The sequence below is a fragment of the Marmota flaviventris genome, chromosome 3, assembly GCF_047511675.1.
Source record: "Marmota flaviventris isolate mMarFla1 chromosome 3, mMarFla1.hap1, whole genome shotgun sequence".
Classification (NCBI taxonomy): domain Eukaryota; kingdom Metazoa; phylum Chordata; class Mammalia; order Rodentia; family Sciuridae; genus Marmota; species Marmota flaviventris.
The window spans coordinates 19,258,402-19,282,722 of NC_092500.1; the positions used below are offsets into that span (position 1 = coordinate 19,258,402).

At 33.8% G+C, this 24,321-nt stretch overlaps 1 protein-coding gene across 2 annotated transcripts in view; it reads left to right on the forward strand.

The window, feature by feature from the left end:
- The window catches only part of Washc3 (WASH complex subunit 3), a 39,468-nt gene extending 15,583 nt beyond the window's left edge, over positions 1-23,885 (forward strand). For both annotated transcript variants that reach the window (XM_027945793.3, XM_027945872.2), the window contains exons 6-7: positions 14,485-14,549; positions 23,643-23,885. In XM_027945793.3, the coding sequence (XP_027801594.2) occupies positions 14,485-14,549; positions 23,643-23,727 (150 nt within the window). In that variant the 3' untranslated portion in view covers positions 23,728-23,885. The remainder of the gene's footprint in view (positions 1-14,484; positions 14,550-23,642) is intronic.
- Positions 23,886-24,321: the final 436 nt, after the last annotated feature.

A 24,321-nucleotide genomic window follows, 5' to 3' on the forward strand; every position in this document is an offset into this window, starting at 1 on the left:
ATCATATTCTCCAGTTTTATCCATTTACCAACAAATGCCATAATTTCATTTTTATGGTTGAATAATATTCCATATCCTTTACCTTTCTGATTTCATATCCTCACTCTGTTCTAGCCTTCCTGGCCTCCTTAATGTTCCTTGAATAAATAAATGGGCATTCTCCTATCTGGGTGCCTTTGTATCAGCTGTTTTCTCTGCTGGAAACACTTTTCCCCAAATATCATCATTATTTGCCCTTCCTTCAATTCTTTATTCAAATATTACCTTCTAAGTGAGGTTTTAGTTGGCCATCATACTTCAAATTACACTGTCTTCTGGTCCTATTCCCTTTACACCTTCCCTGATATGGTTTTCAGAATGAGAAACTTCTAAAATACGTGTTCCTGGGCTCTGCTCTTAGATTTTTCTGGAGTTGTAACATGGATCTAGACCATATGCAAAAGAAAAAGGTCATCTGAGTAAAACATGCTTAAAAATATTTTAAACTGTATAAATACCATTAAATTTTTTATTTAAAAACATTTAAGAAAATTTTAGTTTTATTAAAAACAAACTCTCTCTAGTGGTACTTGAAAACTCTGTCCTTTTGGCTAGTATTCTTGAGTCTGAGTAGGGATTCAATTTTATCTGCCTTAGACTTTTCCTGTTTTTAGCCAGATTTTCCTGTTTTAAGCTCTTTGCCTCCCTCCAGCCTTTGGTCAGGGTATTTTTATACCCTAAACATTTCCAGGGTTCTGGAGGTACTACTTCTTCACAGTGTCTCCTTGTGCAGGCACATGGACTCAGCCTTCATCTGCTATGCCAGGTCATCATTCTTCTGTCTGCTTTTACTTTTTATACATTTGGTTCATATATACCTCTTAATCATTCAAGTTGGAGGTTGTGTTCTGTTTCTAAGTGTTTGGGGCTGATTATCAAGGAGAATGGGGGAAGCAATATCTTTACACTGCCATCCTAAAACTGGAAGTTCATCCAAGTTAAATTTAATTTTATTGTTTTTAGTTTATTGTGCCAACCTGTATCCCAGAATCTTATTACCCAACTTTTTATTTCCTAGTGCTCCCTGTCCTGAATTCCATTGTTCAATCAGACGAAACCACAAATCTTTCCCCATGTAAGCAACTCTATGCTTTTCCATCACTGAATCTAGTTTTCCCTTCTCTTGATTATTACATGTCCACATTTTACTCATCTAACATGTTATGATGAATGCTTCTATGAAATCATCCCAGATTCGGAACCCACAGCGAACCACATTGACCTGTCCAACCACTGGTTCTATATTCATTAAGGTAGTTGTTACTTTAGGTTTTTTTCTATAATTATTTTTACATATTTTAATCTCCCCAGTCAAAATAAGAACTCTAAGAGGAAGAACACTGTCTTGATTAATCTTTTTTAGCTAGAAAGGTACTCCATAAATATGTTTCAGTAGATTATGTAGTCTTACATACCAATTCTCCTTCCAGGCTTTGTGTCACCTGAAAGAGGATAAATATATTTTTTCTTCAATTTATTGATTTTAAATGTTTTATAGGACCAAACCAAGAATAGATCAAGTAGATGTCTCCCTTAAAGTTAACATGAATCTGCTAATTATTATTCTTTGGGTTATGATTATTAAGCAACATATAAATACACTGTTTCTCCTGTTTCTTAAGTGTATCATGGGTGACTTGTCAAAACCAAAACTGGAAAAACAGATGACGGTACCACTTGCTTTAACCTCACAGAAGTGGAGTCTAATTAGAGACTCATGGTGCTGGGCGAGGTGGTGCATGCCTATAATTGTAGGAGCTCTAGAGGCTGAAGCAGGAGGATCACAAGTTCAAAACCAACCTCAGCAATTTAGCGAGGCCCTAAGCAACCCTGTCTCTAAATTTAAAAGAGAGAGAGAGAGAGAGAGAGACCGAGACCCATTATAATCCATACCATTGACTCATTCCATGTTTCCCCATTCACATAGAAGAATCTAAATAGTCTTTTGTGTCTATACTCCAGGATGGTGGTATACCTTCTAACCAGTTGTTTCTTTTGCCAAGTTGGTTCAAATTCTTGAGTGTGACGAAGAACAAACAGTATTCAGAGAGTTATAAAGATAAACAAATTTGACTGCTGGCCCTAAGAAGGACTCTAACTCCAGATCATTCTAGAGAGTATCATCTTTACAAATTGCCTTGTCATTAGTGAAAAGTGTTTTGCTTTCCCTGAAATATTGCAGATTTCATTGAAATTCCCAATTTTTCTCAACTTCAGAAAGTGACGAAGATTTCTCTTTCATATCTACCACTTAAAATTTAGTTTAAGGGAGCAGAGGTTGTAGCTCAGGGATAGAGTGCTTGCCTAGCATGCATAAGGCACTGGGTTTGATCCTCAGCACCACATAAAAAAATAAATAAATAAAATAAACATATTGTGTCCATTTACAACTTTAAAAAATATTTTTAAAAAAATTTTATTAGTTGTTACTGTAGAAAAAGACGTATCAGAATAGTGAGTTCTACCTTGTCTATTGATATGATTTTGAGTAATTACTTCCCATTGTATATATTATCATAGGGTATTGAAGCTGAGTTTTAGAAGCCTTCTTTGCAGTTGTTAGGAAATTGTATTATCAAAAAAGAAGGGCAGCTTGGTCTCAAAAAACAGAATCTGTCTTTAAGGAAAAAATCACTTATTTATACTAACAATATAAAAATCTATTCCTAAGACCGTAAAAATCATCATCTCTGTAGCATCAAAAAGGAATTAGCAGTGCTAAAGGTTTGTTACCTCCAAGGGACACTACTATGATTAATTTCTTTTTTGGTGCCTAATTTATATTCTTTTCATTTAAAAATATGAGTTTCTCCTTAAGTATACCTATAATTCTATCTATACTGCTTTTTATCTTTTTTCCAAAGGGTAATATTCTTCCACTTATTTGCATCTTGGTACCACCTAGCCCTTCAACGATCTTGTAATCTTTTCCACATCCTTCTTGAATTATTCTGTAGAACCATTTCATCCTCTTGAATAACAGAGTACAAAAGTATATCTCAAGCCCTTTGAGCTTTTTCTCTAATATAAAAGGCTTAAATATGCAGATCATCTAGGTGTAGTGGTCATTGAATATAGATAGAAAGATATGGAAAGTTCTTCAGATTTCAAAGACTTTTTTTTTTTAATGTTTAGGTTTCCTCCTTATATCAGGATGAACTAGAATCTTTGGGGGCTTTCTCCTTAAGCATCCGTGAAAATTTTCTCTTCCTTGGCTCTAGCTTCCTCCTAGAATGTCTTGTTTTCATAGTTGTTCTGCCTCACTCATACTTATAAATCTATTTTGGAGTCTAATAATTTAAACCATTCAATTAATATAAGCCCCTTTAATTTTCACTTGCCTAACAAGTACCAATTCATAGAGCAATAAGCAATACTTTGTGTTTTGGTCTCCATGCCTTTTTTTTTGTTGCACCTGGATTACTGCCCTTTGAGACATAAGAATGCTGACAGTTCCAGAAAGTAGTTGTCTGGGAGACAGTTTGAATGCCTAGGAGTGTACTTAAATCTTTACTCTGTACTTCTGAAATGCAATATGCTATAGTTTCTGTGCTTTATCATTCTTTGTATGGCCATGCTCAGTTTATGTCACCTCTCAAGGCCTTAGTTTCCTTACACATATGAACTCTGAAGTTCCTTCTATATTCATGGTCTATTAATTGATCCTTAGATTTGGATCTTGTTATTAATGAAAGTTCCTGGAATACCTGCTGGCATTTTCTGATTTTTTTTCCTTTTTAAGCAAGTTTTACACAAGATTTTTCACTGAGTAATACTGTTGTGTTCCAAATGTGGCAGATAATTGATTCTGATTTAATGTTTGTTGTCATAATAGTGCAGCACAAGTCTTTACTAAATTACATATTGCTTTTATAACTTAACTGGAATTGTGTACATAGATCACTTTTCCAACAATTCTCCCCTTTTTACTGGCAGAGCTTGGTGAATCCTTTGCCAGTAATAAATTGTGCATTGGGAAAGTCCAACTTCCACATTAAGAAGCTAATGACTTGTATTTTTTGAAATCATATTTGCCAAACCAGTCTCTTCGGACACTTAGACTTTTTTAAAGCTCTATTTTCTTTGGCTTGCTTAAAATGTGAATTGAAAAATCTCTTTGGTTCTGGTGGTTCTGATGCATCTGTTGCCAGCAGTGGATATTGGCCTGAGGAAATGTGCTTCCATTACCTAAGGACACAGAGGCTTCAAATGATTATTAAAGATGTTCATCAAGAAGTTATGCACCTTGGAACTGGTGAAACAATAATCAAGCATGAAGTAGAGTGCTCTTTAGATATCAAGCAAGATGTAATTACTGTAAGAGTAAAGTCTTTTTAATTTTTTTATTATGACTAGAATATGACTTTTCTATGGTTTAGAAAACTCCAAAGTAGATTCCTTGTCATCAATCAATGTATAGTCAAAAGGAGGAGCTACTGGTTCGTATGTAATCATAACTGTGACAAATACTGTTACAGATTGAGTTTAACAACTATGTTATTTCTTTTCTCGTTTTCAACAATGTTATGTGTATGTAATAATATATGTTTCATTTCTTTTATAATGCCTGAAGTTTATGAATCAACGCCAAGGTCAATGCTTTTCTAATACATGAGGATTTGGAGACTTGAAGATGAAAGTATATATCAAATGACTTGATTTTCTATACATATGAATGTAGATAAAGATGCAAATGAACATTTGTCTGTTTAATAATTTTATTAGCTTACTTTGAAAATTGAAAAGAAAATTTTATTCTTTCCATCAAATAAATGGTTCACCAGGTCTATTTGACTTTAAGTGAAAAAAGACACAAAGCTTAGCAGAACGGTAAGAATAGTTAAATGTGAGTTGGCATAAATGAAACTCCAGTGACCTCCAAAAATTATCCCTCCTTCCTCTGTATTCTGTTTTATATTAAGTGCAAGAAAGTTTAGGTAAAGCTTTCCCGTAAGTAGAAAACTCTATAGTTAGCCATCTGCAGTGTTACCTATGCTTTTGCCATGGCCTGCCTATCCAGAAAAACTAGAATCAAGAGAACATTTTGACAAAGAACCATAAAAATTAGTTATTCTCTGCTGCAGTCAGTGAACTGTACTCTACAGAAACAATATGTGAAGAATTATTATACCAGTTTTACAAATCATGATTTTTAAAATCATTTTGGCTACCTTTTTAATCCTCTGCATGTTGCCTTGAAAGTTAGGGAGCCCAGAACAGGTCACAGTCTCAAATTTAATCTTAGGTTTAATTTAAATCATTTATTTGCCCTTTTATGTATCTGCTTATTCTTTTAAAAAATTATTATAAGTGTTTGTTAGCAATAAACAATTATACTGATTTTAAGTTCAGATTTTAAATTCTTGCTTTTTTCTTGTATGTGATAACAATAGAAGATGGTAGAAAGTACTTACCATATTGTTATTTGGCAGGTATACTAAATGTTGTTGTCCATATTTATTAGGTAATATCATATGTGCTTCCAAAACTACTTTTTTACTATAACTATTTTTGTTTATGGTGCCTAAAGTCTCTGGAAAATACATTTTGAATTGTGAACCGTAGTATATATTTAAAGAATAGTCACCTATCGACAAACTGGTGTTCTTAAACAAATGCTAGTCTCTGTTAGAACTGTAGATGGATATTTGGCTACTGTACACTTAAGCTCTTTGGTTTTTGGTTGTTGTTGTTGTTTTTTGCACTATTAAAGTTAAAAATTAACTTCAGTGAGAAATAATTTTAAAGGAGAGTAAATAAAACACAAGAAAAAATTAAAATGTAAAATAATCTTTAAAAAATAACTGATAAGGTGGGGCTGGGGCTGGGGCTCAGTGGCAGAGCACTTGCCTACCATGTGTGAGGCACTGGATTCAATCTTTAGCATCACATACAAAAATAAATAAAAATAAAGGCATGCTGCCCATCTACAAAAAATAAATAGGTAAAAATTTTTAAAAAACTGATAAGATAATAAACGTAGGATACTAAATTTGTCAAAGCACGTTTTCTTTAGTATAAAAGTGTGTTTGATGAGAATGTATTTCTTCAGGAACTTGTTCTCCAGATCATAGTTTTGTATCACTGGTATTATAGTAAAATAATTTAGATAATAGAATAAATCAGATATAACTTTCCTATGTTCATATATGAATACATGACCAGTGTAACTCCACATCATGTCCAATCACAAGAATGGGAAGTTATACTCCATTTATGTATGGTATGTCAAAACACATTGTACTGTCATGCATAACTAAAAAATAAAAAAATAATAATTTAGATAATGTGGAGGATGGCTTTTCTTCAGTACATCTTTTAAGCCAAAATGTTTTGTTTGTAATTTTATTTTTCTAGTTTTCTATAAAATTACTTCATCTGCCTTAAATTCACCATAATGTTATACATCTGTCCCCCACAAAAAAATAAATAAAGACACAGAGTACAAGCAAGAAAAACATAAGAGGGAACTTGTAGAAGATTAGCTTATGATAGTTTTAAATTACACAGGAAGTCCTTTAAATTGCACATAAACTGGTAACAAATGAACAGTACTGGCAGAAAAATATTTTTACGTTGGATTCCATATCTTTCATTCCAAATCATTTAAACAAATCTTTCGAAGTTGTGACAAAAGGAACAGCACTCTACTATTAAAGTTCCTAAGGAGGCTCCTGGGGATATGCAGTAGCAATAGCAGTTGTTATGCTTGCTGAAATGTGTGGTATAGTTTTTAAACTCTAATCCAAAATTTATTTTTTAGCTATTCATCTTTGATTTCTCAGTGCCTTTCTCTCCTTTACCACTGAACATCTGTCAGAAATAAGAAGGAAAGGAATCTTACATAAAATTAGTCCAAATTGGTGAGGAAGAAATAATGACCATTTAAATATAAGTAGTCACTTTCTTAGATTTTATTTTTTTATTTATTGAGCATAAACGTGTAGGATTTATTCAAGTGAGAAGAAAAGAGAACAGAGTTCCCTGCAAGAGTAAGAGGGGACCCCATAGGCATTGCCCTTCTTAGGTTTACTCTAATTAGAAGTATCAAGCTTTTCACCTTTACTATTAATTTTTTTTTTTGGTCTAAGATTTTGGCTAATTAATGAGGGAGAAAGAAAGAGTAAACACTATAATAAGGAAGCAGGCTTACCTCAGGAGAGAGAAATGCCTAAGGGGTTTCAGAGGCCTTGAGCTTGAGGAAGGCATTTTTAGTACCATATCCCCCCAACTCAGGCTTTTTTTAATTATTTAATTTTTTTTTTTTTTTGCAATTCTTTTTTTTTTCAGCTGTGGTATTTAATTTAATCTTTTTTTATTGGTTGTTCAAAACATTACAAAGCTCTTGACATATTTCATACATTAGATTCAAGTTGGTTATGAACTCCCAATTTTACCCCAAATACAGATTGCAGAATCACATCGGTTACACATCCACATTTTTACATAACTGTTTTATTCTGCTACCTTTCCTATCCTCTACTATCCCCCCTCCCCTCCCCTCCCATCTTCTCTCTCTACCCCATCTACTGTAATTCATTTCTCTCCTTGTTTATTTTCCCATTCCCCTCACAACCTCTTATATGTAATTTTGTGTAACAATGAGGGTCTCCCTCCATTACCATGCAATTTCCCTTTTCTCTCCCTTTCCCTCCCACCTCATGTATCTGTTTAATGTTAATCTTTTCTTCCTGCTCTTCCTCCCTGCTCTGTTCTTAGTTGCTCTCATTATATCAAAGAAGACATTTGGTATTTGTTTTTTAGGGATTGGCTAGCTTCACTAAGCATAATCTGCTCTAGTGCCATCCATTTCCCTGCAAATTCCATGATTTTGTCATTTTTTAGTGCTGCATAATTTTTTTTTTCCAATTCTGATGATTGAACTTAGGACACTCTACCACAGAACCACATCCCCAGCCCTTTTTATTTTTTATCAAGATAAGGTCTCACTTAGTCAATGAGGCTGGACTCTAACTTGTCATCCTCCTGCCTCAGCCTCCTGAATTACTAGATTTATAGGTGTATGCTACTGCTCTCAGCTTAATACCACATTCTGACAAGGATCTCAAATGGTGTAAGCATTCATAAGGGGGTGGGCATTCCTGGACAATTAGTATTTTTAGACCTATGTATAGTTTGCTCAAATTTTTCATAATACAGAACAGTATCCCAAATTTTCTTTTCTTTTTTCTAGCCCAAGTTCACAAATGATTTTTATTTAATTATTTGGTTAGACCATGAGATATTGACATTCTAATCAGACTCTGGCCCTTAATTGTGGTTCTGTAGCCATGTTGAATGCCTAATTCTGACCATCTTTCATTAAATACTCCTAAGGACATTGTGTGAGAGAATCATAATACACCTATTTAAACACATTGTCACTGATGGACAATTAATTCAGAAATGAATGTTCTGTTATTTAAATCACTAAACAACTTTATATAAAATCAGTTACTAAGAATTCTTTGTAGTTTTATTGCTGTGTTTAGTAATGTAACAGTGGTCCACTTTCTGCTTTGAGAATAGCCCTTGCCATTCTGCCACTGCAACTTATTTTTAAAAGGGTATATTTCTCTCTCTTCCTTTCTTCCTCCTGTTGCCTAGTCTCTCCGCTTCTCTAATCTCACGGGAAACAGGATTACCTTTCTTCCCCATCCAAGACAGAGTTATCTGTCCTTGAGCACACCCACCACTGGAACAAAGTAATTGAGACTTGGGGATGGCACCAGAAGATCTCAAAAAAAAAAAAAAAAAAAATGACTGTCTCCCAAATTAACAAGTGAATTACAACTTGGACTGAGAACATGGGGAATATAGCCTTTGAATCACCTCTTTAAAAACCCCCTGTTCCCCTTGATAGGCAGAATCATAGGTTCTGGGACAGGAGTACCCTGTGTTTCTCTTTTGCTAGCAAAGCAATAAAAAAAACTTTTTTGTTTTCTTTTTCTCAAACCAAAACCCTGTCCTCCTCTATTGGTTTGGCATCAGGGACAAGGACCAAGCTTTCAGTGACCAGCAATGTTTTCAAAAACTGAACAGGAGACCTAACTTATAACACTTAATTTGAGTAGCAAATTCCATAATGATTTCCATAAATATTCTTTTTGAAGTTTTTATTTCTAGAAAGTATAATAAAATTTAGAAAATTCTAATATTCAATTCATGTTTTAGTAAGCAAATGTCATTTGCGCAAAATGAGGTATATATTTATGATGGAGTGCTATCATTAATTAGTGCATCAAAGCAAATCTTTATATTTTAGATATTGTTTTTGCATTATAAGGGGGAAGAAAATGGGTCTTTCACAATCTTGAATACTGTTAAATCAACAAATACTTGAGCATTTGTAAATTTAAAGAAAATCCAATCAAAATACTCTGTGTACTTTTTTTGATCATTAAGACCTGATGTTTATCATGTTACAATATATTGGTAGGAAGTAAATTAATCACATGGAAAGAATTTATGCAGCTTTATTTGGAATTGTCTCATAATAACAGATTCCTAACTTTTTGAAATAATTTTTCTTAAAGTTTTTTCTTCATAGTTCCTTATCCCTAAAAGGTACAGACATCTTTCTAAAATGTATTTATTTTATGGAATAAAGAATAGTAATTGCCTTACCAATTTGCTGGGGTTCTGATCATGACCAGTATGTGTTAATTTTTTAATTGCAGTATTAGGGATTAAACCTGGGTACACTGTACACTGAGCTACATCCCAGCCCTTTTTATGTATTTACTTATTCACTTATTGAGATAGTGTCTTGCTAAGTTGCTGAAGCTGACCTCAAACTTGCAGTCCTCCTGCCTCAGCCTTCATAGTTGCTGGGATTACAGGTGTGTACCACTGGGCCATCTTCATTTTCATCCATTTTTTCACGTAAGTTGTTCCTTCACCTTAAAGAAATATTATGGCAGTCAGTAAGAAAGTATTTCTACTACAAACTCATCTTTTGAGATAATCCTTGAAAAGACAATAGTTTATTTTTAGCTTTCATTATGTATAGTACTAGTCAATATTTGTGAGCCTTTTATTGACCTATATATTGAAGTTCAACCCTTGATAGCAACAGTATCAGAGTATAACATTTTCTAGATTCATACAAGTCTTTAGAGATAAAACTTCACTTTTGTTAGGGAGCTATATTCATGTTATAATGATGAAGAGATTTGTTTAAATTGATATTTTATGCCTTCCTTGAAAGTTTACAGATGGAGAAAGATTACGTATGTGCTTTCTTTTGTGTTATGATTTTTTTAGGAAACAGTTATCTATCTGAAAAAATTGTCCTAAATATAATACCCTACAAAAGTATTTCATTAAATGCAGCCTATTTTAAAAATAGCACTATTGAAAGTCAAAAGGCAAAGATATGGTTGAGTGCATTTCACTAAATTAAAGTAAAAGGAACGTGATTGAAGAACATCCTGCCTTTTCCTAGCCAATAGCATCTTTTCAAATTCCTGCTCTTTCCTTCTTCCTGAAAAATAAAAAACATTTTGTCCACCTATCAATTCAGTACATCTTTTTATTGTTGTTCTAGGTAGAAAAAGAAACTTCATATTTTCCCTCTTTCCTAACTGAATTGTTGTGATTCAAACTCATAAAATGAGAGGAAAAGCTAAAATACAAAGAACATTTTTTTATTTTAAAAAACACAAAATCATTTATATCTGTTAAACTTAATAGTAACTTTCCTTTCTTCTAATGTAAAACTTCATGAAAATTTCAACCTGGTTTATAAAGAGACTTAGTAGCTTGGCTTTCATTAACCCAGCAACAAATATATATAAATATTGGCAGGGATTTAAACCTCCAGACAGTTTTTGTGATATAAGAAACTAGTATTTAACCATTAGTGCTGCCATCATAATTTCATTAGTGTGGCTTCTTTATACACTTTCTCCAGTGACGCAAATACAGATGTGATTTTTTGGAACATCAGACTTATGGCTGCCTTCTCTCTTCTTCATTACTTATGTTGGACAAACTGCCATTATCACTTGCCAAAAAAAATCCCACAGTTCAGTAGACTTTAGTTTTGAGGTCTCTCATGTCCTCCTTAGACCACCAGTAGCTTTGTCTCTTGGTGATTAGAAATTGGACACTTATTTTTGATGTTTAACAAACCAGACTCTGTTACTTGACGTCTAAGGAAGAATATAGAAAACCAATTTTCTAAGCAACATCACTGGAAACATTACAGCAAATCCCTTTGGAATGCATCCTTTGGAACCCAGGCCAAATTATTCTTTTTTATCATGTTTTGTGAGATTTGTACAAAAGTGTGATAATATGTCTTTCATAGGATTAAAATATTAGAAGTCATATGTATTTTCCTTTACCTATATAGAAATGATGAAGACTTCCTGAATTTTGGGTTTATCTATACTCTTGTACTGTAACCAGTTCCAAGAAGCTAAGATTAGAATATGGATATCCTTTTACTATGACCAATTCCATGAAACTAATGTTAAGATAAATCTAATTCTACTAATGTTAAACTATGTTAAGATAATTCTAATTCTACTAATTTCACTAACATCACTATTCTCCATTACTCTCTTTCTGCCACTATCTCCCCTCTCCTCCACCCCATACATACTTTCTTTGCTGTATTTCAGGAATTTCTTTTTCAACCTCATTTCTTTTCCCTTCTGTTTTCTCAGCTTTGTAACTTATTTGTCTAACCTTTCCAATGATGTCCTGTGGATTATTCTAATTATAATAAGTAAATCACAAAATTGGGTTTATAGAAAGCCTGTATACCATCAAACCATAATTAATAGAAGCTGAGAGAGCTTTTTTTTTAAAAGAAGTATGACATTACCTCCATTTTTTTCCCCTTTTATCTCCTTAGTACTTTAGTGTTTTTTCTTTTTATGAAATGTTCCAAGATTCTAACTTTCCCTGGTATCCTAAATAGTTGGATGACATTTAATTATCTAGTTAAATTCTTTGTCATTTAAGGAGTTAGCTTTCTCCTCTATTATTAAACTTAAATTAATTTTGTTATTAAGTAAATTTTGTTTTAAATCTAAAGTTAAGTCTTGGTTCTAGGTGATATATTTAAAAATTGGTGCTTGTTTAATATCTTGCTTATTTTATTCCGAATGTAAAGAGTTTATTCACATTGCATACTGCTAAGCAAAGTAGGCTTTTTCTTTTCTAATCTTCCATTTATCCTTAAAACTTTGTTACTGAAGGTCCAGAGTTTTATCTTCTATCTTCTTTGTCTTCCAAACATAATTCACTTTTCAGAATATCATAAAGTTGTCTTGTGGAACAAGAGTACTTTTAGGGGTATGGTTTTGAAGAGGATTTGATGTTGATGCTATTTAAATTCTATCCAGTACTTAGAATGCATTTAAGCATCCATTGTTATTTGAATCTTAATAGGTTAAATTTTACTAATTCATAATATAAAACACAGTAGCTATGAAGATAAATATATAAATGGTTCTTCAGATGGCTGCCTTGCCTTTGCTCTCCCCCTCATGAGAAGATATCTTCTGAGTGACCTGTAATCTTGAAAGAAAGCCTTTGTTTGCCAGCCTCATTTAACCTCACAAACTTTAAGAGAGCACAGGGACTTTTCTTCCTCCTCAGCCCAAATCAACAATTATGGTTCTTCTTATAAATGCCTTTTCTGGACAGTTTAAAGGTAAATAAGAAATTTTTGAAATAAAATTTTCTGATTTAAAACCCAAGGATCATCATTAATGATAATCTGACCTGATTTAGGAAGATCTATAACATTTCTATAAGAAATATCTGGGGACTAAAATCAATCAACTTGTTATGTGCTTATACAAATATGCCACAATGAAACCCACTACTGTGTAATTACACATTAATAATTTTTTTGAAAACAAGAAATATATTTGTATTGAATTCATAATATAGTTGGCTTCCATGTTTCTGCATGTGCTTGTCTGGACTTAAGTCAGATTTTATTTGGAAATGTAAAATTTGCATTTTGGACAAGAGGAGTAACTGTGAGGATATTTACTTGTTCTTTAAAAATATTTTAGACAAGCTTATTATGTATGACAAATAAAAATTAGTGTATTTCTAAGTTTTTGTGTTTTTCATTTGAAGCAAACTACTAACCTATCTTCAGGATAATAACTTAAAGATCACCTCAGTGATTCTTTATTTGGTCCTCCAGTAATCTGGCTTGCCCTGAATCTCACATTGCCCATTATGCAGGTCTCTATTATCATTGTGCTGCCACATGATGTTAAACATTGAAGTGTAGGTTGGGATATCAGAATTCTACCACTAACCATAGAAAATTCACTGCTAACCACCTTGTAGGATCCCAGAGGCCAGAAAACACATCAGGGACTTTTAGAAAAGAAAGCAAAGGAACCTTAGCTGGGCTAGTGCCCAGAAACTTTAGGCACCAGCTCTGAGAAATTGGGTTAAAGCATCAAAGTTCCCAAGGAGCCTCTTCTGTACCTTAAGTTCCAAACTGAACGGCACAGCTGGCTTGTGCATGGGAAGACAGAAGGGAAGAGTTTGCAATGGCAATAGAGCAGTGATTGAGCTTTTTCCCATTGGACCCAACTCAACCTCCTCCTTCTGCCATATGGGATAAAGACACATAAGGACAAGATCCCCTTCAGTGATCCACCCTACTTCTTGAAGTGATATAATCAAGGCCGTTAATTTTATACATCAGGTTAGTTTCTTTATCTTTGGGAATGGTGTGAAGAGGGGGAGTTAACGGAGGTTTGATTGTGACTGTTTCCCTTAGAGTTTAATCAGGTGAGCTGTAAATAAGTGTGTTTATTCATCAAATCAGATTCCTTTTCCAGTAAACTTGTGTTTATTTCTGTTGTATCCTTTTCTTACTGTTTTGATATTCTTAACCTGAATGATGAAATTCACATTTTCTGAATATTTTTGCAACTTAATACACTTATACAACTGTTATTGCTTTGTGTTTGTACTGGTGTTTGGAATATGTATAATGAAGTACCCAGGGGGTCCTTGAATTCTATTTAACCTATGTTCCTAAGGTGTCCAAATGGAATTGGATCATTTTCTTATTAGAACAATATTAGTATGACTATATTTAAAAAACATTTTGAAATCTTTATTTTTACTTGAAAAGACATTTATTCCTATATTTAAGTAAGTATTCATTGTATCACTTCAGTTGGTTTTAATCATTTGACCTATCAGTGTTTCTTTCTGTTGGCTACATAAGTGCGGGAATATTATCTCTGCTTTCTATACAGCAGAATTAGTAATGAATAAGCTTACATGTGTACTTTGTTACAAATTATTCAAGTGCACAGACTAACAAAAGCAAATAGGACTATTTTAAATAATGATGCATCTAAAGATCTTATTTTAGATGGCATGTGGAAGCACAATGAAGGAGGCACAGAGGCATTTTTAATGACTGAATTATTATGTTTTGTTTAGGGTGTTCCGGTGATGGCAATAAGAAACAAAATGATATCAGAAGGACTGGATCCAGATCTTCTTGAGTAAGTGGTTCTTCTAATACACTGCCAAGACACTATATTTGTCAATTATAATAGAAATATTTTAAGCTCTCTATTTTTTTCATATATGATGTTTTTCAGTTGAGAAGACCAACTTCCTTCCTTCCTTTTCTGCCATATTAAAAAGAAAGAAAATATTCTCTGCTACTAATACCAGCCTTTTCATGTTTTAGAAGCAGTTTCAGTAGACTAACCATGAATCTAGGTATCCAAAAGAGTCAACATTTGATGACAGTTATTTTTTTTTTTTCTCTCCCTCCTTCCTTTTTTTGGGGGGGGACATGGATGTGGGAGTTATCTACTGGCTCTTCATTTAAGACTTCTATGTGTAGGAAATTTATTCTACTTTTGACCTAGGTTAAGCCAGATTAAGAAATAAGTAGAGCAAAAAGTTACCCTAGGTTTACATTAATGGTTATTATGAAACTAGATACCGATTTGTATGAGTTTCATAAAATATTTTTTTGAGAAATGCTAAAAAAATCATGTCTCGGAACTTTGATAATTCATTCCTTCCAAGAAAACTGGCTATATAATTTATCCTTGATAAAATACATTTTAATGGATTTTTCAAAATTATTCTGTTTTGTAAGCATCTAGATACTTGTAAAGAGTCTTTTGCAGTTTGGGGTTTTAGTTCAGCCCAGTGCTACTCAGGCTTTCCTATAGTACTTATCAGTATACTTAGAAATTTTTCTTGGTATTCAGCCCATCAAGAAAATGTGTGCATTTTGGAGGTGAAACACCATAAAAATCTTTTTCTCATATTTTGTTTTTCAGAATATGTAATTTAAGGTCTACAAAACCAGATTTCTAACATGTATCTATATTTGGTGTATTTCCAAGTAGCAAATGGTTCAAGTACCATGGCATGGCTTGGTAATTTGAACTAAAGCATCTCTGGGATATTTGGCATTTGTTCCTGAAATTGTTTAAACAGAAACTGTTTCTATTTAAAAGCAGATGGGTTGTAACATGTATTTGCTTATGAATTTGGCTTTAATCCATTTGGTACTTCAGAAATCTATAAATTAAAAATATATTTACCATTGATTGTGACCTCTTCTTTGCTTCTGGAAATATAGAGCAAACAATCTGTAATATCAGAGAGCTAAAATAAGCTTTAAAATGATGATTTAAAATTATTTTCTCAGGAGAAAATGTATTAAATGGAAAACCAGTACCTCACAAGCATCAGCATATGAAGGATAGCCAGTCCCTTTACGGGCTGCTGGTTTTATTTCATCCCCTGCCCAAGCTAAAGCTACTTCATAGCCCTTTAGTTCAACCAGCTATTCACATTAACAACTTGAAAATCACCGTAGCTCTTTCTGTCTTTCTTACTCTCTATCAATCACTATGATTTTTCTCATTTTTAGTATCTCTTACATCTGACCACAACTCCATACCCAGAGTTGCTCAGACTCATCATTTCTCACCCGAATTATTATAGCAGCTCCTGATTTGTTTTCCTGTTCTCTTTTAAGCTGTCCACAAAGGCTGAGTGGATCTGTTCATACTTTGTTCTTGCTGCAGATGGCCTGTGACTCTCCACTGCCCTCTAACTAACATTGCTACAAATACTTTCACCATCAAGTCACAGATTCTTTCTCTAGCTATATCTCTTGCTACTCTTCCACCCATGCCTATCTCATGCACCTATCACAAACTACTTGCAGTCATCTGCATGTATCATTTTCCTATTCCCTTTTGGTATCTTTAAATGTTTTCTTTCTTCTCCGTGGCCTGTCTAATTTGTTATCCTTTAAGAGTCCACTAGGTATCTCTACCTTAAGAAGTCCATAGGTGACTACCAGGAGGAGGATCCCAACCCACCCTTATATTTTACTTTGCAAGTCTGAGGGTATGTAATTGTCTATAAATGTTAAGAAACATCAGTTGTGAGATAGTGCCAAGTTTTAGGGTAGAATTCCAGTAACAGTTAACATTGTCTTACAGAAAAGCAGCTTCTCAACCACAGCCTAACTTGTGACCATTACCTCAGAAGTACATGCCATTGGTCACCAGGGGCACTGGTTGGAGTGGGAGTGATTCACTATAACCTATCACCACTACTGGCAAATCAGTTCCAACTACATTTAGCTAGATATGATAAGTGGAATCAGCCACCTTGTTAACAGAGGAATTTTGGTGCTTTTGGCATCATGTTTACAAAAAAGTTAGGGAGCGGTGATGAAAGAGAAGAAAATGTGCCATCTGAGAAGAGAGTACACTTTTATTTAGAATCTTAGGTACATAATAAGCCTCATCCAAGAACTTTCAGTAAAGATTGTTCTGTTTTCTTTTAAATTATAAAATACACTTTCTATTTTATGAGCTTTAGGTAGTAAGACAAACTCATAACTGTTAGAAGAAATAGCCTACGTCTGTCTGTACTGAGCAAAGAGGAAAACTGAGGTTGATACAGAAATAAATAGTGACCAGTAAATACATTGCTTTGGATTTGTATATATAAAAAATTGGAAGCTAAAAGAATACACTAATTAAGCTAAATATTTGCATGATAAAGAGGAAGAAAGCCTGGCAGTTTTTCTAGAAAAGTGTGACTATCAAAGAGTTTTAGAAAGTCTTTAAGGCTGAAGAAAATAACTTATAATTATTAAATAAGTATTGTTGGTTTGATACTTTTGATTGGTTGTTTAATTATTGTTTAATATCCAATGAAATGTTGTTATTGAAAATAATGATAGTTCTTCTTTAACTAAGAATTAGTACTTACTATTCGGCTTATAAAAATTAGTTTCAGTGCCATTGAATTGAAAGATATGTGAAAAATACCCTTGTCACCATCATACTCAGAAGAGTTTAAAGGGAAAGAAAATGGAAAATTTTAATTGGTCTTTGTCCAAAGGTTAATCTGCTTCAGTCTTGCATTCAGAATTACAGAATGGATAAATCATGCTTTAAAAATTCTTTCAATCAATGCCCAGATTTTCTTAAAAAAAAAAAAAAAACCATTTCTCCCCTATCCTGTTCTGTGTCCCAGAACATTTGTGTCTCAGAGCTAAAGTTACTATTATGACTCTACGATAAATAGACTAGCCACTGATCTGCTCCATCAGCAAGAAATGGAATTCATGCTGTTTAAAGCTCAGGCTAAGGCAGGCTTTGGAGATGGTCTCTTGCTGAGGTTTAGGTTCTTTCCTGACACTCTATGGCTGTATAACCTGGAATTGATTACCTAACCTCTTTGATTGCCTAACCTCTTTCCTTATCAACAAACTGGAAAATAGAAGCATTCACCCCCTAGTAGAATTGTTCAAACTAAGATCAATAATGTTGTAAGCACTTAGCACAAGTTTGGATAAGCAGTAAATGTTCAATAAATGTTAGCTGTGATTTGTGAATGGTTTAATGGAGAACTTTGTAGCAAGTTCTAAACAATGGATTCACCAGGCATTTGAATCACAACTTGTTTATAATCCTGCAGTTGATTTGTTTTCAACAAAGACATATTTCACATACACAGAGTATTATCTTTTAAAATTATAGTCTATTTTCTCAAACTGAAAATCTGTATTTTCAACTTTTTAGAAAAGAACAGACTTCTGAAATTGAAATTCAACTGGTCACACACAATCTTGGTGGGAGGGTGCAGTGTGCAGCATATTGATTTGGCTAAAGAAAGCATATAATTGAGTTCAAGTTGCTCTGCAGGCTTTGAACAGAACCAGCTCAGTTGGCATTTATCCTGGAGATATCTATTCAAAAGACATTTATACTGTCTTCCCAGATGGTGGAATGACTACTTTTATGGTTGCCAAAAATAAAAGTAACTACCTCAGCCTGCTTATCACTGAGTCAGGAGGGGATTTATTGGAGTTAAACAAAAGGATATTGAAAAGCATGAATTTTTTTTTAAGGCCTATCTGGCATATCTAGCAGATTGTCCTGCTCTCTAAGGGAATTCCTTATCTACCAATATTCTTTGTCTGCCTCCTGCTATAAAGTCACCAAATGGACTTAAGTTTGGGTTTGAACTGGATGAGAATAGAACAGATCTCAATTCCACAACTGGACAATTCCAAAAATAAGGTTTTTACTGGTTTCATGTATTTTTGTTTATGTTGAACTGCATTTTCTGTTCAATATAATTGCCAGCCCTCAACAATTGACTGGCATATACTAGCCAAAAAACATAAGACATTTGTTTTTAAAATCAATGTCCAAAAGTTATTATTTGTCTACTGGTTGGAAACTTTGATCATAAGAGAGAGATAATAGCAAAGAGGAGTTGTTGAAAAGCATTCTGGGTCTGTTGGTAACTAGCAGACGAGGAAGTAAAACTAGCTCCAGGAAGTAAAAGATCCCAAGATCAACAGCAAAAACCCATCTTACCTGGAAGACCTGGCTCTTTTTCTCCTTGATATTTGGCATTTATTTGTCTCCCTAGATGTAGAAGCCTGCTTACCAAAACAAAGAACAGAATATATGTGTCTTGGAACATTCAGAAAGGAACAGTGTCTTTGAGTAAATGTAATGCTGAAGCAAATCTCCCTCCCTATTAGGGAGACTAGCTATTATCAAAGTCAAAACTGTTAAATTTTTGACAACCCTAGAGGTTTTTATATGGTAAATACAATTTAAGTTTAAGAATCTTAGTGTTTTGCTCTTCCCTTAAGACTACCTGTTGCCATTGCATAGAGCTCTGACATAGCACAGTGTCATATGAAATTATAACTTTATGTATGAACTGAAAACACATGGACAAATTATTTGAATGGTAATTACCACATCCTTTCCCTACCATCTCCTGCTCAGCAGTAGTTTTACTAACACGGTTTTTGGTACTTAATCTGCTTTAAATTCAACTCTTTTTTTTAAGTACATTTATTTTATTTATTTATTTTTATGTGGTGCTGAGGATCAAACCCAGCACCTTGCTGAGCCACAACCCCAGCCCAAATTCAACTCTTTTAAATTTAACAAAATGAAAAATATTTTTAAACTCTTCATCTGCATAAATAAAGACTGTTATTTGGTTTTGTGTCCTTAAAAGTGACTGTCTTTAAACACAAATATAAATCTTCCTTCAGTGAAAAAAATTTATTCAACAATATTTGTGTTTGAGGACTCCCTTCACTTTCAGGATTTCAGAAACCAACTTAAACAAAAAGGGAAGTTATTGGCTCATAGCTAAAAAGTCTACGTGTAGAACAGGATGTAGGGCCTCAGAGTCATCAGGGCTGACTAGCTGGAATCTTCTGTTTCCCCTAATCATACCAGCTTTACTTCGTTGGTGTAATAAGACACGACTCTCCAATCACGGAGCCTTATCTCTGAAACCAGGAAATAGAACCCTCAGCAAGGCTTTAATATTTCTAGTCACTTTTCCATAACACAGTATCTCATTTCTAGAGAATCATTGCAATTGGCCCTGCATGAGTTACGTGTCCTCTTGTTTTGAATCCCTTGTCCTCCAAAGAAAGATGCCTGTGATTGGTCAGGCCTGGATTGTATGACTGAAGCAAGAAAGTGGGTAGGGAAAGGGTGAGGGCAGCAGGAATTAGGGAGAAGAATGAGTGTCAAAATTAGCATGTGCACAGTGTTATTTGCTAAAATGTACTGATTTGTATATACTTAGTCCTTCCTTCTATCTCCTTTCCTTCCTAAATTTTGGCTCCCCCCCCCCTTTTTTTTTCTGGTACTGGGTATTGAATCCAGGAGCACTCAACCACTAAGCCACATCCCCTTCCCTTTTTTGTATTTTATTTAAAGACAAGGTCTCACTGAGTTACTTAGGGCCTCACTAAGTTGCTGAGGCTCGCTTTGAACTTGCAGTCCTCCTGCTTCAGCCTCCTGAGCCACTGGGATTATAGGCATGCCCCATTATGCCCAGCTTGGCTCATTTTTAATTAAGGTCAACCTAGTAATTTCTTTGAAAATACTTAATTTTTAAAAGATAATTTAGACTTAGTAATGAGTTTAAACATAAGCTTTTTAAAATTTTTGGTTTTATTAAAAATTTATTGATAATCCTGATGCTTTAGATTATATAAAAATACACTTGTTCAAATGTTAACACCAAGGCAGTGTTTTTATGTAATTTTAAAGATGGAGAATTTTTAAAAATATCCAGGATGCATCATGAATGTACTTGTGACTTTATATATTTTTCTCTATATTGCTGATACACTCTTCTTTAGTATTCATTTATATATTTAAAATAGTAAGAAACTATTATAAAGTTCTCATTTCTAGATTTCAGTAGTGAAATGTGTTTCCTTTGGGTTTGGATTAATAATTGTTGAATTTTAGGCTAGTAGTTTAAAGTAGTAATCTTTTCAAACTGGTCTTAAAACTTCTCCACGAACAACAAGATGAAAGATACATATTGCATAGAATCAAGTTAAGAATACAACAGTTCATAATATAAAGAGCTAAATTTCTGTTTCCCCTGAAAATATGGATATCTAGGCTAAAACCGATGGCATTGCTGTGAGTTTTATTCACATTGTCTAAGACTTTGTAACTTATAAAATGTTTTCCTGTGTAACGCCTCATTTGATTTTGTGGTTTCTTGAAGTTTTTCTCTTTTTTGTACCCTAAGAGAAGTAGTGTACACTTTGTGTTCTTCTAGTGATTCCAAGTCAAAATAGCATTGTATTTATTTTTAAATGAATGAGGGAAGACAGTAAGTAACAAGTGTTGGTGAGGATATGAAGACACTGGAATCCTCACTCACTGTTCATGGGACTATAAAATAATGCAGCTGCTATTAACACTACTAAATGTACTTAACAGTGAAATACTGATAGGTCCTACAACATTTGTGAACTTTGAAGATATTATGCTTGGTGAAAGAAGCCACTTTCAAAGACCAAAAACAGTATAGTGATTTCTCAAAAAATTAAAACCAGAATTACTATATCTTCTAGCAATTCTACTTCTAGGTAAAGATCAAAAGCAAGATCTCTGGATAAAGATCACAAGTAAGTTCTCATAGAAATACCTATGCACCCATGTTCATAGCAGAATTATTCACAGTTGCCAAAAGGTGGAAGTGTCCACTGACAGATGAGTGGATGAACAAATTGGCATACACATGATGATGAAATATTTAGCCTTGAAGGAAATTCTGACACGTGTTAAAATAAGGATGAACCTTTAGGACACAATGCTAAATAAAATAAGCCAGTCAAAAAGAACAATATTGGGCTGGGGTTGTGGCTCAGTGGTAGAGTGCTTGCGTAGCATGCACGAGGCACTGGGTTTGATCCTCAGCACCACATAAATGTAAAATAAAGATATTGTGTCAAAGTTGCTCAACAAGTAAGTCGCAAGACTGGGATTTGAACACAAGACAGTCTGACCCAAAAGTGGGTCTGTGTTCTTAACTCTAGTATGCAGTACAGTATCAAATGTATCTGTAAATGATTACACACACAATAAATTTAAAATTTTACTCCCTTGTACTTTTACCTTTAAATAGCATCTGTTTTAAGGAGTTACATATATTATTTTATTCATTTGAGTTGTCATAGATACTAATATAATCTTGATGCAGTTTTGAAGTAATTCCCTCTAGTATTTTTTCCTCTAACATAGTGGAGATGAGGGCTGGGGATGTGGCTCAAGGGTAGCGCGCTTGCCTGGCATGCGTGCGGCCCGGGTTCGATCCTCAGCACCACATACAAACAAAGATGTTGTGTCCGCCGAAAACTAAAAAAATAAATAAATATTAAAATTATTTTAAAAAAAAAAAAAAAAACATAGTGGAGATGAAAGAAATCAACCACATAATAAAGACTGATTTACGTGGAAAAGTGTGCCCAATACTCATGCTCACTGCTAATAAAGTTGTTTGTTGCTTTTGTGAAGAGTGATGGAGATAATGGTCCTGTGTTAGTATTTTAGCAGATGGAGCATCAGTCAAAACCTGGAAATGTTTTATCAGTTTTAAAAGTGTTACTGTATTTGGTATATGTGGTTGCCTTACAGGTATAACCTAAAATTTTTCAGTAGAGTTTATATTTGAAGGTAGAGAACAGTGCCATTTCCTTCTGTTAATTAGCATGCCAAACATATCAATTTATGTAAGCCATTATTTTTGATAACTAAAAGTTAACTGGTAGACAATACGTTTCCTTATTTTACTACTATTAGTTTCTATTTATTGAGTGTCCTAAGTCTTTAGTAAGAATTAAGGAGCCTGAGGCAGAAATAGTCTGGTGATTTTCATTATTAAGGCATAGTAGTTATATTATTCTTCATTTTCATCTTAATTTTCCCAAAAGAATACTGCTCTTGCTTAATTTACTTTCTTGATAAGAATGAAAAGAACAATAGTGCTACTGCATTGATTAAATGATTTGTTGGCACAAACACTAGTGGGGTGTATCTAAATGACTGCTTTAATAGCAACAATAAGGTTTCACTTTGGTTTCTTATAGCACACCCCTACAAAGTTAGTTTAACCATTCTGTCTGCCCAGGGAATCTGTGAAATGGTATTTTTTACCCACTAACACTTTTTATGTTCATTCTCTAGAGTTACAACTTGTAAGTGAAAATATCCAACAAATATTAAGAACCTCATTTGACCAGGCACTTTTCTTCCCCATAAAATTTCCATACTGCCTACATTTCTTCATGGCCTTTCTTGAACTCTCTTCTAAGTTTCTCCCTGCAACTTTCCTGAACATGAAGACTTTCCTTTCCTCTCCACTTCTAGCTTTCCTTTCTCTGTGCCTCATGTACACTTGAGGTGGCAGGGATTTAGCATTGGTCATGCCAGCTTCTACAGATCACATCTCTGTCTATAGTTGGGTCTCCATGGTAATGAGAAGCAGAAACTGCTGAAGTAGCACACTATGTAAGGGCTGGCAAGAGAAAATAGAGCCGTGGCCTTACAGGAATAGCACTTAATCCCCATGGAGCGCAGAAGCCAGAGAGAATCATGCTGTTATAGTGCAGGAGGCTCCCTCATTTAAGGACACAGAGTTGGCAGATTTATTAGCCTCCGTAGACTAAGATGAACCTAATTTACAGTTTGTAAGTGCTTCTCTTCAATTGGAAAAAACCTTTAAAAATTGTTTTCCTTCTTCTCTTTCAGAAGGCCAGATGCTCCAGTGCCTGATGGTGAAAGTGAAAGGACTGTAGAAGAAAGTTCAGATAGCGAGTCTTCTTTCAGTGACTAAGCTGAATTTTGATAAAAATTACATATACATGTGTAAGGGTACGTTTACATTCTATGAGAGAGTCTGACTCTCTTCATCATAGAAAACATCAAATAGCCACATATTTACCACCAAGCTTCTTCATGTTAAAAAAAAAATAAAGCATTTATAACCTGCAAGTATGTCTTGTTACCAAAATAAGGGTTCTGAAATCAAAAATAGAATGACCTAAATTGCAACTAGTGTTTTAAAATGAAGGTAAGCTATTCCAGGAATGCAGTGAGCATTATAGAATGAAGTTAATGTGAATATTTTAGCATGGAAAGTTATATACATTTTTATTCTAAAAATTGTTAAAGAAATTTCTGATAGAAGATAATATTGGAATGAAATTGTGACAACTTGAAACTTATATGTCATATCTATTATGGATCTGGAACTTATTGATAGTATTTATTAGTATGCACATTACCCCTTGGCCAATAGTTCATATGAGTATGAAAGTGAGATGTTTTTATTTATTTTCAAGTAGAAATATTGAAGGTAGTTATAATGTGGTTCAGAGTAAGCAAGCATCATTGTCATCAGCTTCTTTATTGCCTAAACCGGAAAACT